The 16,105-nt window shown below is 47.0% G+C and overlaps 1 protein-coding gene across 1 annotated transcript in view; it reads right to left on the bottom strand.

The window, feature by feature from the left end:
- The window catches only part of LOC144503482 (anion exchange protein 3-like), a 111,509-nt gene that overhangs the window by 2,312 nt on the left and 93,092 nt on the right, over positions 1-16,105 (bottom strand). The window contains exons 18-20 of the mRNA XM_078227827.1: positions 14,632-14,798; positions 10,541-10,794; positions 6,823-6,992 (exon numbers count right to left, since the gene is read on the bottom strand). Of these exons, the coding sequence (XP_078083953.1) occupies positions 6,823-6,992; positions 10,541-10,794; positions 14,632-14,798 (591 nt within the window). The remainder of the gene's footprint in view (positions 1-6,822; positions 6,993-10,540; positions 10,795-14,631; positions 14,799-16,105) is intronic.

Raw genomic sequence — 16,105 nt, 5'->3', positions numbered from 1 at the left:
CACTCTCGCCGGCAGATCGGGGTCAGTATCATTGCGAGAGGCAAGAACCCAGTTTATTGTCTCTCTCGCGATCTTACTGGCTTGCCAAGCTGACGGACCAGTAGCCGGTAAGAGCGCCCCCGTGGACTCATGTCGCAAAGCGTGTGGTCGGGAAGTAGACGTGTATTCTAGCTTTTTGAAAGAACAATCCTCAGATTATGGGGCAGTTAAATCTGTGGCCTTAGTGATTACAAGCTTGTCCTTGAAGGATATTAAGAAAGCAAATGTAATGTTGTCATTTATCTCAAGAGGCTTGGAATACAAAAGCAGGGATGTACTTCTGAGGCTTTATAAAGCACTGGTTAGGCCCCATTTGGAGTACTGTGAGCAATTTTGGGCCCCACACCTCAGGAAGGACATACTGGCACTGGAGCGGGTCCAGCGGAGATTCACACGGATGATCCCAGGAATGGTAGGCCTGACATACGATGAACGTCTGAGGATCGTGGGATTATATTCATTGGAGTTTAGGAGGTTGAGGGGAGGTCTAATAGAAACTTACAAGATAATGAACGGCTTAGATAGGATGGACGTAGGGAAGTTGTTTCCATTAGCAGGGGAGACTAGGACGCGGGGGCACAGCCTTAGAATAAAAGGGAGTCACTTTAGAACAGAGATGAGGAGAAATTTCTTCAGCCAGAGAGTGGTAGGTCTGTGGAATTCATTGCCACAGAGGGCTGTGGAGGCCGAGACGTTGAGCGTCTTCAAGACAGAAATTGATAAATTCTTGATTTCTCGAGGAATTAAGGGCTATGGGGAGAGAGCGGGTAAATGGAGTTGAAATCAACCATGATTGAATGGTGGAGTGGACTCGATGGGCCGAATGGCCTTACTTCCCGCTCCTATGTCTTATGGTCTTATGGTCTTATGGATATGAGTGGAAATTTCAGACTTTAAAGAAAATATCAAATTAAAAATTTGTAGAATTTGCTGGGGAGAAAGAAATATGGTTTGAGAGGTGGTTTCAATCAATTAGGTTTGAACAAACTCTTGAGAATGTGAGATTGAGATTGGAAGAATTTTGAAACAACATCCCAATAGCTATTTGATCATACTGGGATGATTGTAAGGTTTCCAAGGTACAGGAAGCAGCAGTTCTGGAAGGTGGATCTAATATATCGCATAGGCAGCTAGGGGGCAGCAGATCTCCTTTTGTAAACCCTGAGGTCAGCTGGAGGAATAGAAAAGAGGCTTTAGGAGCAATCAGAAGCTGTTTCTGTTAATGAAAATGATCGTATAAAAGATAAAAGTGACATAAAGAAATGCTTTTATTGCCACAAGACAGGGCCAACTGTTGGAAGCTGAACGGTAAATCGCTGGCAGTTCTGGATTGTTCAGAAAATATGGCAGCAATGAAGAAAAGGGATGGTAAAGCTGGTGCCAGTGACAGGAACTTCCACAGGGGAAGCAGCAGCAGCAGGTGAAGCTTGGGGGAAACCTTTGCTTCTCATGTTTTTATAATGGGAACAGATCAAATTGACGAGGATTTCAGGGTTTTATATTAGAAGGGAAAGTCACTGCCTATTTGTCCAAGAAAAAGACGAGAAAAATTGTTATCCAAAGAGATATTGGTTCAACACAGAGCTTATTGTTAGCAAAGGATTTAGACCTTTCTTCAAAAGCTTCACTGAATTGGAATGTATTAATACAGGTTTTAATATTTCCCTGCGTCTGTCTCCCTGCGTCTGTCTCCCTGCGTCTGTCTCCCTGTGGGAAGTGTATGCCTTGCCCACTACGTAAAGTAAAATTAAGTTGTGATCTGGTAAGAGGGTCTTATGTGGTTGAAATTGTTTCTGAGTTGAATGTTGACTTTATATCGGGAAATGATATAGGGGACAATGTTGTTTTTCCACAATCTGGGACAAGGTGTCACAGTTGCAAAGTTCCCTCTGCGTTAAAATAAGGAGACTATTTGTGATCCAGCTGAGCCAAGGATTGAGTCAAGAGAAAATACTGATGTAAGTGAATGCTCTCAATTGGGCTCAGGACTTTGCTAAGTTAACAAATGGTACGTTGGAAGAAAAACACAAGCTCTGGATGGTAAAGAGGCCATACAAGGGTCTGTAGAATTGCCAAGCGAAGTTTTACAATAAGATTGAGGCTTCAAAAAGTGACTCCAAAGGGTTAATGATACCTGACACCAAACCACAAGCGCTGCCCAGTGTTCAGACAGCGAACAAAAGGCCTTTTAAAACCCCAAACTGATCAGAATGAAGTGTTTTGTGACTCGTGTGAAAGACTCAAATATTGGAAAGAAAAATAAAAGACCAGAACGGGGAGGTGGTTGACCCCACTCAAACTGAATTAAATACAGAATGGGATCCGGGGAAACGGAATAACCTTAAAATGCTCAAAGATCACATCGAGTAGGAATATCAAAGCCTCTTGTGTGAACATAAAAATGTTTCTCAATAATATGCTTGAAACAGCTAAAAGAACTGTCAATCAGCGGCTCAAAGAGGAACCATTTTGACCCTCTTGTCTCAAAATGAGAATTTATCACAGAGTTCTGAAAATTAGCTTAAAGATGGAATTATGGTTACCACAAACATAAAAGGTGACAACTGGGCTAAGGACTTTGCTGAGTTAAGGAATGGTACGTTGGAAGATAAACACAAGTTGAGTTATGAAAGTTAACTCCTGCTTTGGGTGACACAGTGGTTAGCACTCACTACTCCAGGAACCTGGGTTCGATTCCCGGCTTGGGTCACTGTCTGTGTGGAGCCAATAACGGCACGCTCTCCCCGGGTCTACGTGGGTTTCCTCTGGATGCTCCGGTTTCCTCCCACACTCCAAAGATGTGCTGGTTAGGTGCATTGGCCATGCTAAAAATTGCCGCTTAGTGTCCTGGGATGCGTAGCTTAGAGGGATTAGCAGGGCAAATATGTGGGGTTGCGGGGATAGGGCCCTGAATGGGATTGTTGTTGGTTGCAGACTCGATGGGCCGAACGGCCTCCTCCTGAACTGTAGGGTTTTTATGATAATCCCTACTTATTATGTGTGCTTCCTTTTGTATTGGTTAAGCCTTTCTAACTTTATAATGCAATATGTGTCATTGAGGAATAACATGGAAAGTTTATCTGTATAATATGTGTTCAGCTATTTGTTAGAATATTATGGTTCTAAGTACTTAGGGTAAGGAAATTGAGTAGGAAATAATAATAATGGGGAAAGGAAATCACTACGGTGAAGCTTTCTTTTCCCAGGTGTCAATTGCTACGGGATCTGATTTACCTTATTGCCTTATCCCCACTCACCTGAGGAAGGAGCAGCTCAGAAAGCTCGTGATTCCAAATAAACCTGTTGGACTTTAACCTGGTGTTGTGAGACTTCTCACTGTGCCCACCCAAATCCAACGCATCTCCACATCATACCTCATTGCCGAGTAGGAGGTCAGGAACTCCAGGTTCCAAGCGGCTCCTGGATTTTCCATGCATGGTAAGAAGTTTAACAACACCAGGTTAAAGTCCAACAGGTTTATTTGGTAGCAAAAGCCACAAGCTTTTGGAGCGCTCGCTGCTCCTTCGTCAGGTGGAGTGGGAGATCTGCTCATAAACAGGGCACACAGAGACACAAACTCAATTTACAGAATAATGATTGGGGTGCAGTCTTTACAGGTACTCAAGTCTTAAAGGTACAGACAATGTGAGTGGAGAGAGCGTTAAGCACGGGTTAAAGAGATGTGTATTGTCTCCAGGCAGGACAGCCAGTGAGATTCTGCAAGTCCAGGCAAGCTGTGGGGGTTACCGATAGTGTGACATTAACCCAAGATCCCGGTTGAGGCCGCCCGCCCTCGTGTGTGCGGAACTTGGCTATCAGTTTCTGCTCAGCGACTCTGCGCTGTCGTGTGTCGTGAAGGCCGCCTTGGACAACGCTTACCCGAAGATCAGAGGCCGAATGCCCGTGATGCATGAATTTCCATGCATGCACAGACCTGGAAAAGCAGCCAGCATAATCAAGGACCCCACGCACCCCGGACATTCCCTCTTCCACCTTCTTCCGTCGGGAAAAAGTACAAAAGTCTGAGTTCACGTACCAAACCGACTCAAGAACAGCTTCTTCCCTGCTGCTGTCAGACTTTTGAATGGACCTACCTCGCATTAAGTTGATCTTTCTCTACACCCTAGCTATGACTGTAACACTACATTCTGCACTCTCTCATTTCCTTCTCTATGAACGGTATGCTTTGTCTGCATAGCACACAAGAAACAATACTTTTCACTGCACACTAACGCACGTGACAATAATAAATCAAATCAAATCAGAAGGTGCATGTGTAATCTGGTGTTTTAGAACATAAGATACAGGAGCAGAATTAGGCCACTTGGCCCATCGAGTCTGCTCCGCCATTCAATCATGGCTGAGGTGTTGGTAGGTTAAAGGAACCGTGGTGCACGAAAGCTGTGCGGGACCTAGTCGAGAAGAAAAGGAAAGCATACAAAAGGTTCAGAGAGCTTGGCGAAGATAGGGATCTAGATGAGTATACGGCTTGTAGGAAGGGACTAAAGAAGGAAATTAGGAGAGCCAGAAGGGGTCACAAGAAGGCCTTGGCAGGTAGGATTAAGGAAAACCCTAAGGCGTTCTATAAATATGTGAAGAGTAAAAGGATGAGACGTGAAGGGATCGGGCCTATAAAAGGTAAAGGCGGGAAAGTCTGTACGGAACCAGTAGAAATGGCAGAGGTGCTTAATGAGTATTTTGCCTCGGTTTTCACAGAGGAGAAGGACCTGAGTGTATGTACTGCAGGCTTGCGGTGGACTGAAAAGATTGAGTATGTGGACTTTAAGAAAGAGGTTGTGCTGGAATCTTTGAATGGCATCAAGGTAGATAAGTCGCCGGGTCCGGATGGGATGTACCCCAGGTTACTGTGGAAGGCGAGGGAAGAGATTGCAGAGCCTCTGGCGATGATCTTTGCGTCGCGATGGAGACGGGAGAGGAGCCGGAGGATTGGAGGATTGCGGATGTGGTTCCTATTTTCAAGAAGGGGAATAGGGATAGCCCAGGAAATTACTGACTGGTGAGTCTAACCTCAGTGGTTGGTAAGCTGATGGAGAAGATCCTGAGGGACAAGATTTATGAGCATTTAGAGAGGTTTAGTATGCTCATGAATACTCAGCATGGCTTTGTCAAGGGCAGATCATGCCTTACGAGCCTGGTGTAGTTCTTCGAAATGTGACTAAACACATTGACAAAGGGAAAGCGGTAGTTGTGGTTTATATGGATTTTAGCAAGGCTTCTAGAAAAAGTGAGAGGGCATGGGATCCAAGGGGCTGCTGCCCTGTGGATCCAGAACTGGCTTGCCCAAAGGAGGCAGAGAGTGGGTATAGATGGGTCTTTTTCTAATTGGAGGTCGGTCACCAGTGGTGTGCCCCTGGGATCTGTTCTGGGACCCTTGCTGTTTGTCATTTTCATAAATGACCTGGATGAGGGAGTGGAGGGATGGGTTGATAAGTTTGCCGACGACACGAAGATTGGTGGGGTTGTGGATAGTCTGGAGGGATGTCAGAAGTTACAGCGGGACATAGATAGGATGCAAGACTGGACGGAGAAGTGGCAGATGGACTTCAACCCAGATAAATGTGTAGTGGTCCATTTTGGCAGGTCAAATGGGATGAAGGAGTACAATATAAAGGGAAAGACTCTTAGTACTGTGGAGGATCAGAAGGATCTTGGGGTCCGGGTCCATAGGACTCTAAAATCGGCCCCGCAGGTGGAGGAGGTGGTTAAGAAGGCGTATGGTGTGCTGGCCTTTATCAATCAAGGGATTGAGTTTAGGAGTCTGGGGATAATGATGCAGCTATATAAGACCCTCGTCAGACCCCACTTGGAGTACTGTGCTCAATTCTCGTCGCCTCATTACAGGAAGGATGTGGAAAAGATTGAAAGGGTGCAGAGATTTACAAGGATGTTGCCTGCATTGAGTGGCATGCCTTATGAGGATAGGCTGAGGGAGCTCGGTCATTTCTCCTTGGAGAGACGTAGGATGAGAGGAGACCTAATAGAGGTATATAAGATGTTGAGAGGCATAGATCGGGTGGACTCTCAGAGGCTTTTTCCCAGGGTGGAAATGGCTGCTACGAGAGGACACAGGTTTAAGGTGCTGGGGGGTAGGTACAGGGGAAATGTTAGGGGGAAGTTTTTCACACAGAGGGTGGTGGGTGAGTGGAATCGGCTGCTGTCAGTGGTGGTGGAGGCAAACTCAATAGGGTCTTTTAAGAGACACCTGGATGAGTACATGGGACTTAATAGGATGGAGGGTTATAGGTAGGCCTAAAAGGTAGGGATATGTTCGGCACAACTTGTGGGGCCGAAGGGCCTGTTTTGTGCTGTAGTTTTTCTATGTTTCTATATAATTCTCATCCCCATTCTCCTGCCTTCTCCCCATAACCCTTAATAAAGTAATAAATAAATAATAAACCCTTGATCCTTTTATTGATGAAGAACTTATCTATCTCTGTCTTAAAGACACTCAATGACCCGGCCTCTACAGCCTCTCTGTGGCAATGAGTTCCACAGATTCACCACCTTCTGGCTGAAGAAATTCCTCCTCATCTCAGTTTTAAAGGAGCGCCCCTTCACTCTGAGGTTGTGTCCTTGAGTTCTAGTCTCTCCCACCAGTGGACACACCCTCTCCGCATCCACTCTATCTGGGCCTCTCCAGCAGATGAATACCACCAGCCGTGTCCATGGGGAAGTAATGAACTTGTGACCCGGTGTTGGAGTGGGCGCTGCCAAGGGGAGGGGAGTAAACTTGAAACAACAAACATCAAGTGTTCCACTCACTTTTGTCACGTAGATGTGATCTGGATGGTGTTTGGGGGGGATGAAAATTAGCAGCAGGCGTTCAAATAGCTGGATTCCTGTTAGCGATGTCACGCCCATGTACAGGAAAATTCCAAACAAAACCGCCATTGGAATCAACTGGAGCATCTTACTCATGACCACAGCGAGACCTGGAGAAAAGGAGCCAGAGAAACACAGTATCAGTTAGGGCTCAGATTGCCAAACAGTCCCTCCTTTAGTGTCTGTTCTTTTCTTTCATTTATTGGTTCATGGAACGTGGCTGAGCCAGCATATATTGCCCAAACCTAATTCCCCTCGAGAAGGTTTTTTTTAAATTCATTCGTGGGACATGGGCATCGCTGGCTGGCCAGCATTTATTGCCCATCCCTAGTTGCCCTTGAACTGAAGGTGTTGGTGAGCTGCCTTCTTGAACCCGCTGTAGTCCATGTGGTGTAGGGACACCCACGGTGCTGTTAGGAAGGGAGTTCCTGGATTTTTGACCCAGTGACAGTGAAGGGTTGATATAGTTCCAAGTCAGGATGGTGAGTGGCTTGGAGGAGAACATTCAGAGATGGTGGTGTTTCCGTGCCTCTGCTGTCCTTGCATTTCTGGTCGGTATCAGTCGTGGGTTTGGAAAGTGCTGTCAAAGTGAGTTTGTTACAAGATCCAAACTCACCTCACCATTCTGAGAGTTTCGAGTCTGGTGTTTGGTGTTCTGTGTGTTGAGGTGTGCCTGCGTGAAGAGAGGAAAAAGAGGCACATAAACTCCTCATCATGTGAGCAGGGCTCTATGCCAGAGAGGAGGCCCAAGCAGGGGACTTGGAGAGATCCCAGAGAAAGAGGGAGAGCTGGTAGGAACCACAGGAAGAGGGGCTCTGAAAAAGACTCCAAATAGTAAAGATGCTATAGTTGGCAGCCTTTAAGTTGTGAGGGCAGGAGAAGCGCTGAGGTGTAAGAAGGCAGGAGAGGATTGGTGACTCAATGCTTTAGACCATTGAGGCAAAGGTAACCCTTTGGAGCTGTAATATTCCACTCAGCGCGGCTGAAGAGCTGAAATTGTACTTGCGAATTGATGCTGGAGTGCAGACTTAGGAAATCAGGGAAATTGAGTCTCATGAGATGACATTGAGGACCTGTGAGGTGAGCGGCCATTGAAGCAGTCAAAATCAGAGTGACTTTTGGAGAGAATTAATAAAGATGAGATTTTCCAATGTGAAAACTGGAATCCCTTGTAAGAGACAGAGTTTCAATGAGATTGGTTGACTCACAGTATTTACTGTGAGTCAACCAATCTCATTGAAACTCTGGGTAGATCGCTGAGAAATCCATGGGATCTATCTTGGTTTCATTTGTAATTCAGTGTATGGGTATTTGTGGTATGGGTGATACACCGCAGTTTACCTGTTAATCCACGTTTACCTCATTTCAACTCTGAATCATAAAGGACAGATATTATAAATTGTTTTATTTTCTGACCTTGTATAATACTATATTTTGTTTGTTCAGAGACCTTGGGATCTTGTGGCTTTATTCTCTTGACAAGTGTCTTGGATCTAAAATTTTGTCTACTTTCAAACATTATTGGTCGTTAACTGGATCATAATAAAAACTTAGAGGTTTGGCCCAGGATTATAACAAGTTGCTTCAGTGCATCTTGTAGATGGTACACAGGGCTGTTATTATGTGTTGGCGGTGGAGGGAGTGAATGATGAGGTGCCAGTCAAGCGGGGTTGCTTTGTCCTGGATGGTGTTGAGCTTCTTGAGTGTTGTTGGAGCTGCACCCATCCAGGCAAGTGGAGAGTATTCCATCACACTCCTGACTTGTGCCTTTCAGATGCTGGAGAGAATTTTGGGAGTCAGGAAGTGAGTTTTTTGCACAGAATTCCCAGCCTCTGACCTGCTCTTGTAGCCACAATATTTTTCTTGCTGGTCCAGTTCACTTTCTGGTCAGGGTGTTGATAGTGGAGATTCAGTGATGATAATATCAATGAATGTCTCTTGTTGGAGGTGCTTATAGCCTGACATTTTTGAGGCGTGAATGTTACTTGCCACTTAACAGCCCAAGCTGGAATGTTGTTCAGGTCTTGCTGCATTTGACACAGACTGTTTCAGTGCCTGAGGAGGTTGGAATGGTGCTGAACATTGAGTAATCATCAGTGTACATCTCCACTTCTGATCCCATGACGGAGGGAAGGTTATTGATGAAGCAGTGAACGGTGGCGACCGTGTGTACCAGCTACAAGATGCATTGCAGGAATTCACCAAGGTTCCTTAGGCAACACCTTCCAAACCCGCAACCAATACCATCAAATACAATAAGGGCAGCAGGCGCGTGGAGTTTCCCTCCGAGCCACACACCATCCTGACTTGGAAATATATCGCCGTTCCTTTACTGTTCCTGGGTCAAAATCCTGGAATTCCCTCCCTTACAGCACTGTGTACCTGCAGCACATGGACTGCAGTGGTTCAAGAAGGCGGCTCACCACCACCTTCTCAAGGGCGATTGGGGATGGGCAATGAATGCTGGTCTAGCCAACGAGACTCACATCCCATGAACGAATAAGCAACAGTTTTAAAAGCTGCAAAATGTTAAAAAGCTGAAGGTGGATGGGACGAGGAAATGTTCCTCAGGTGATGTCCTGGGACTAAGATGATTGGCCTCCAATAACCAAAACTATCTTCTCTTGTGCAGGGTACCACTCCAACCAGCGGAGAGCTTTCCCCCAATCTCCATTGACTCCAGTTTTGTTAGTTTCCTTGACACCATACTCAGCCAAATGCTGCCTTGATGTCAAGGGATGTCACACTCACTTCACCTCTGGACTGCAGCTCTTTTCCTCATGTTTGAGCCAAGCCTGTAATAAGATCAGGAGCTGAGTGACCCTGGCAGGACACAAGTGGGCAACACTGAGCAGGTTATTGCTGAGTGAGTGCCACTTCATAACCCTGACATCCACCCCTTCCTTCACTGGGGCAGTAATTGGCCGGGTTGGATTTGTCCTGTTTTTTGTGTATAGAACACACCTGGACAATTTCCCACATTGCCAGGTAGATGCCAGTGTTGTAGCTGTACTGGAAGCGCTTGGTGAGGAGTGCGGCAAGTTCTGGAGCACAAGTGTTCAGTACTATTGCTGGATTTCAGGACCCATTGCCTTTGCAGTATCCAGCGTCTTCAGCTATTTCTTGACATCACATGGAATGAATTGAATTGACCGAGGACTGGCATCTGTGATAGGGACCTGCAGGGGAGGCCGAGATGGATCATCCACTCCATACCTCTGGCTGAAGGTGTAAACCACTTCTGGCTTTGCCTAGAGTCATAGATAGCGTCATAGAAGTTTACAGCATGTAAACAGGCCCTTCGGCCCAACTTGTCAATGCCGCTCTACACGATTAAGGGTATAGGATTAGGATCAGGATTTCATGGTGAGGTTAGGGTTAAGGTTTAGAGTTTGCGGTTAGGGCTTAGGACTAGCATCAGGTTTTTAGGTGAGATGGGTCAGAGGTTAGGGTTAGTGTTTAGGTTAAGGTTTAGAATGAGTGGTTAGGATTTGGGGTTTGTGGTTAGGTTTAGGATTAGCTTCAAGTGTTTTGCTGGGGTTAGGGGAGTGGTTTGGATTTTGGATTAGCGATTTGGATTTAGGGCTAGTTGGGTAACTGGTTAATGGGGCGGGTCAGAGGCTGTGGTTAAGGTGAAGCTGACCACTACATGACTCACCCACGAGTAACGCCACCGTGATTCCGGTGATACGTTGCTCCTTCACCTCCTCGATCTTCGGTGACTCTCCCGGCGCAGTGCTCTTGCTCATCACCGTCAGGGCGTTGACGTGGGCGATGGTTCGCACGGTGGCCGCTGTCTGCCACGGGAGCCCAAAGATGCCACAGAAGCCAGCCCCCACTCCAATGAGCAACAGGTCAAGGTGGAATCCCGAACCCTTCACCAGCTGCCGCTCCTTCTGGCTGACAATGAGACTGGAGGATGGAGAGCGAGGAAACAGATTGACGAGGAATGGATTGGTGACTTCGAGAGAGGATCTCCTCACATTCCTCCCCACAGCCTCTTACACACTCACCCCTCCCCACAGCCTCTTACACACTCACCCCTCCCTCCCCGCTATGTCTGGGAGACAGTTCCTCAGGCGCTAATGTGCCAAGTGGCCACTCCCCACTGGCGCACCTGAATGCCTGTTTGACTGTGGTAGACATTGCCTGGTACATAGAACAGTACAGCGCAGTACAGGCCCTTTGGCTCTCGATGTTGCACCAACCAGTGAAACCAATCTAAAGCCCCTCTAACCTACACTAGAACATAGAACATAGAACAGTACAGCACAGAACAGGCCCTTCGGCCCACGATGTTGTGCCGAGCTTTATCTGAAACCAAGATCAAGCTATCCCACTCCCTATCATCCTGGTGTGCTCCATGTGCCTATCCAATAACCGCTTAAATGTTCCTAAAGTGTCTGACTCCACTATCACTGAAGGCAGTCCATTCCACACCCCAACCACTCTCTGAGTAAAGAACCTACCTCTGATATCCTTCCTATATCTCCCACCATGAACCCTATAGTTATGCCCCCTTGTAATAGCTCCATCCACCCGAGGAAATAGCCTTTGAACGTTCACTCTATCTATCCCCTTCTTCATTTTATAAACCTCTATTAAGTCTCCCCTCAACCTCCTCCGCTCTAGAGAGAACAGCCCTAGCTCCCTCAACCTTTCCTCATAAGACCTACCCTCCAAACCAGGCAGCATCCTGGTAAATCTCCTCTGCACTCTTTCCAGCGCTTCCACATCCTTCTTATAGTGAGGTGACCAGAACTGCACACAATATTCCAAATGTGGTCTCACCAAGGTCCTGTACAGTTGCAGCATAACCCCACGGCTCTTAAACTCCAACCCCCTGTTAATAAAAGCTAACACGCTATAGGCCTTCTTCACAGCTCTATCCACTTGAGTGGCAACCTTTAGAGATCTGTGGATATGGACCCCAAGATCTCTGTTCCTCCACAGTCTTCAGAACCCTACCTTTGACCCTGTAATCCACATTTAAATTAGTCCTACCAAAATTAATCACCTCACATTTATCAGGGTTAAACTCCATTTGCCATTTTTCAGCCCACTATTCCAATATCATCCATATGTTTATCCAATGACCATTTAAATGCCCTTAATGTTGGCGAGTCCACTACTGCTGCAGGCAGGGCATTCCACACCCTTACCACTCTCTGAGTAAAGTACCTACCTCTAACATCTGTCCTATATTTCTCACCCCTCAATTTAAAGCTATGTCCCCTCGTGTTAGCCATCACCATCCGAGGAAAAAGGCTCTCACTATCCACCCTATCTAATCCTCTGATCATCTTGTATGCCTCTATTAAGTCACCTGAAGGTGGATGGGACGAGGAAATGTTCCTCAGGTGATGTCCTGGGACTAAGATGATTGGCCTCCACAGGTCTGATGCTCACTCTCACCCAGCCTCTACTTGTTTTAGGATTTACGGGGCTGTGAGCAGGAGTAGGGCAGGAAAGCTTGTTTGATTTTGTTGCACCTTCCTGAGAATAGATGTCCCAAGTCCGTCTCCTCCTGCTACAGACCTGGGATTAGGACTGGGAAAATGCTGGGTCCAATGCTACACTGGGTGGGAATGCTCCCAGTTTTTGGAATATTATTTGGATCATCGGTGCTAATTACCAACGTCTAGGAAGTGTTTTCAATTAACTCCCTTTATCAATCACCAGAGAAATTAGAATCACAGAATCCCTACAGTGCAGAAGGAGACCATTCGGCCCATCGAGTCTACACCGACCACAATCCCACCCAGATCCTACCCCCATAACTCCATGCATTTACTCTAGCTAGTCCCCCTGACACTAAGGGGCAATTTAGAATGGCCAATCCACCAAACCCGCACATCTTTGGACTGTGGGAGGAAACCGGAGCACCCGGAGGAAACCCACACAGACACTGGGAGAATGTGCAAACTCCACACAGACAGTGACCCAAGCCTGGAATCGAACCCAGGTCCCTGGCGGTGTGAGGCAGCAGTGCTAACCACTGTGCCACCGTGCCGCCCCCAATTGGCACCACTTTCAGATTTGAGGATGTCAGCACTGACTCGGTGGGGAGCACATCCACCCTTGTTCTCAGATCCCCCCATGACTTCATCGTCTCCCTCCCTCTGTCATCTCCCCCAGCCCTACAACCTTCCGGACTCCTCCAATTCTGGCCTCTTGAGCATTGCCGATTCACATCGCTCTGCCATTTACGGCAGTGCCTTCAGCTACCTGGGCCTGAAGCCTGTCCAGACCTCTCTGCCCGTCCTCCGGTTTCTGAAAACCCCGCACTTTGACTCAGCTTTTGTTGACCCGTCCTAATATCGCCGTTATGTAGCTCAGTGTCAAATGTATGTTTAATTATAGAATCCCTACAGTGCAGAGGAGGCCATTTGGCCCATCGAGTCTGCACTGATCACAATCCCACGCAGGCCCTATTCCCGTGACCCCACATATTTACCCTGCTAGTTCCCCTGACACTGGGGTCAGCATGGCCAATCAAACTAACCTGCATATCTTTCATATGTTCATAAGATATAGGAACAGAATTAGGCCATTCGGCCCATCGAGTCCGCTCCGCCATTCGATCATGGCTGATATGTTCCTCATCCCCATTTTCCTGCCTTCCCCCCATAACCCTTCACCCCATTCCCAATTAAAAATCTGTCTAACTCCTCCTTAAATTTACTCACTGTCCCAGCATCCACCGCACTTTGGGGCAGCGAATTCCACAGATTCACAACCCTTTGGGAGAAGTAGTTTCTCCTCAACTCTGTTTTAAATTTGCTAGCCCCTTATCCTAAGACTATGACCTCTTGTCCTCGAATGCCCAACTTTGGACTTATCTTCCCATGAACTGCCTTGGGATATTTGACTGTGTCAAAAGCACTATATAAATGCAAGTTGTTGTTGTGTCTGGGGCGGGGGTATCCTGGTTAAAGGCACATCTCTCCCTCAATGTCAACAAAACGAAGGAGATTGTCATTGACTTCAGGAAGCGTAAAGGAGAACATGCCCCTGTCTACATCAATGGGGACGAAGTAGAAAGGTCAAGAATTTCACGTTTTTAGGTGTCCAGATCACCAACAACCTATCCTGGTCCCCCCATGCCGACACTATAGTTAAGAAAGCCCACCAACGCCTCTACTTTCTCAGAAGACTAAGGAAATTTGGCATGTCAGCTACGACTCTCACCAACCTTTACAGATGCACCATAGAAAGCATTCTTTCTGGTTGTATCACAGCTTGGTATGGCTCCTGCTCTGCCCAAGACCGCAAGGAACTACAAAAGGTCGTGAATGTAGCCCAGTCCATCACGCAAACCAGCCTCCCATCCATTGACTCTGTCTACACTTCCCGCTGCCTCGGCAAAGCAGCCAGAATAATTAAGGACCCCACACACCCGGGACATTCACTCTTCCACCTTCTTCCGTCGGGAAAAAGATACAAAAGTCTGAGGTCACGTACCAACTGACTCAAGAACAGCTTCTTCCCTGCTGCCATCAGACTTTTGAATGGACCTACCTCGCACTAAGTTGATCTTTCTCTACACCCTAGCTATGACTGTAACACAGCATTCTGCACTCTCTCATTTCCTTCTCTATGAACGGTATGTTTTGTCTGTATAGCGCGCAAGAAACAATACTTTTCACTGTTAATACATGTGACAATAATAAATCAAATCAAATCAAAAACATGACTGGAAGGGGGTTGGGGGGGGTTGGGGGGGTAGTATGATAGGGCTGTACTCACGTAGTAATGTTCGTCTCCATGAAGATGAGGATGAAGAGGAGAATGGCTGGGATCACTGAGCCAAATATCATCCAAGTTGGGAAGTCCTGATCCTTCCCCAGTGGATGGATGAACCAGCCTCGTTTGTCAGGAGAAGTGACGGAAAATTCCAGGGGGACATTTAGTTTCTGTGGGGTTGACAGACAGGTCAGCGTTAACAGACAGGGCAGGTCACAACTTGGCAGAAAGCACAAATCCACCCTCAACACCATTCAGTGAGGAGACACAGCTTTAGAACAATTCCTTCCACCCACCTTGGCACCTTTCTAGCTTGACGGGCAAAAACCAATTGATTGAATTTAGAATTATTCTTAGAGCTAACATCTATTGGCAAAGAGCAGGAGAGAGTTTCACAAATCTACCATCCTGTGTGCAGTGACATTTTCCAAACTCCTCTCCTGAATGGCCTTGCTCTGATTGAAGTCCCCTTGTTTTCGAGCCCCATCACCATTTACAAACATTCAGTCCAGCTGGTCAATGCTGTGTTTATGCTCCACCTTCTTCATCTATCCCCATCACTCTATCCTTCTATTCCCTTCTCCCTCTCTCACCCAGCGTCCCCTTAAACCCATCTCACCTCAACCATTCACTGTGGTCATGGAATCATTGATTTTTTGCAGCACAGAAGGAGGCCATTCAGCCCGTCGTGTCAGTTCAGGCTCTCTGAATGCACCCAGTGCCATTCCCTTGGCTCTCTACCAGCAAGGTGGCACAGTGGTTAGCACTGCTGCCTCATAGCTCCAGGGACCCGGGTTCGATTTCCGGCCATGGGTCACTGTCTGTGTGGAGTTTGCACGTTCTCCCCGTGTCTGGATGGGTTTCCTCCGGATGCTCCGGTTTCCTCCCACACTCCAAAGATGTGCAGGTTAGGTTGATTGGCCGTGCTAAATTGCCCCTTAGTTCCCGGGATGCATAGATTAGATGGATTAACAGGGTAAATATGTAGGGTTACGGGGATAGGGCCTGGGTGGGATTGTTGTCGGTGCAGACTCGACGGGCCGAATGGCCTCCTTCTGCACTGTAGGGATTCTATGATATCTGTAACCCTGCACAGTCTCGATTGGACCTGCTCCACCAAACTCTGAAGCAGCGCATTCCAGATCTTAACCACTCGCTGCGTGATAAAAGTTGGGGGAGTGAGTTCACTCAGCTTTCCTCTTTATATAATTAACTGAATAAATAGTTCATGGGGGATAAGTCACAAGTGTTTAGGTATCCCTGGGTGTGGAGCAGATAGGGAAGAACTGTTCCCACTCTGAAAAGGATCGAGAACAGGAGGGGACAGAATGAAAGCAACTGGACACATGAGGAAAAACATTTTCACTTAGCGAGTGGTTAAGGATGTGCTGCCTGAGAGTGTGGTGGAGACAGGGTTGATCAAGGTGTTCAGAAGGGAATTAGACTGTTATCTGAAAAGGCAGAATGTGCTGGGTTA

The sequence above is a fragment of the Mustelus asterias genome, chromosome 14 (assembly GCF_964213995.1).
Source record: "Mustelus asterias chromosome 14, sMusAst1.hap1.1, whole genome shotgun sequence".
NCBI classification, from domain to species: Eukaryota; Metazoa; Chordata; class Chondrichthyes; order Carcharhiniformes; family Triakidae; genus Mustelus; species Mustelus asterias.
Note: the sequence above shows the minus strand (reverse complement) of the source record. Positions and strands in the feature narration are given on the sequence as shown.